General features: G+C 72.2%; 1 protein-coding gene across 1 annotated transcript in view; it reads left to right on the top strand.

Moving 5' to 3' along the window:
* Window positions 1-252, top strand: part of PELP1 (proline, glutamate and leucine rich protein 1) — a 3,991-nt gene that overhangs the window by 2,761 nt on the left and 978 nt on the right. The window contains exon 2 of the mRNA XM_010571407.1: window positions 90-240. Coding sequence (XP_010569709.1) covers window positions 90-240 — 151 coding nt within the window. The remainder of the gene's footprint in view (window positions 1-89; window positions 241-252) is intronic.

The raw sequence follows: 252 nt of genomic DNA on the forward strand, positions 1-252 counted from the left end.
GTCTCTGGGGTGCCGGGGCAGTTCTTGGGGTGTCTGGGGCAGCCCGGAGGGGAGGATGGTGGGGGTCCTGACACGTACTCCCCCCCCAGCTGGCCTGCGAGTGCTACGCGCTGCTGCCGGCCCTGGGCCGGGGCTTCTCGCAGGGGCTGCGGCACACAGAGTGCTGGAACCAGGAGGTGCAGGGGCTGCTGGCCACCCTGCACGGGCTGCTTGGGGCACTCTTCGAGGGCAGCGAGACCGGTGGGTGGGGGG

This window comes from Haliaeetus leucocephalus, unplaced genomic scaffold (genome assembly GCF_000737465.1).
Source record: "Haliaeetus leucocephalus isolate CR32 unplaced genomic scaffold, Haliaeetus_leucocephalus-4.0 Scaffold325, whole genome shotgun sequence".
Classification (NCBI taxonomy): Eukaryota; Metazoa; Chordata; class Aves; order Accipitriformes; family Accipitridae; genus Haliaeetus; species Haliaeetus leucocephalus.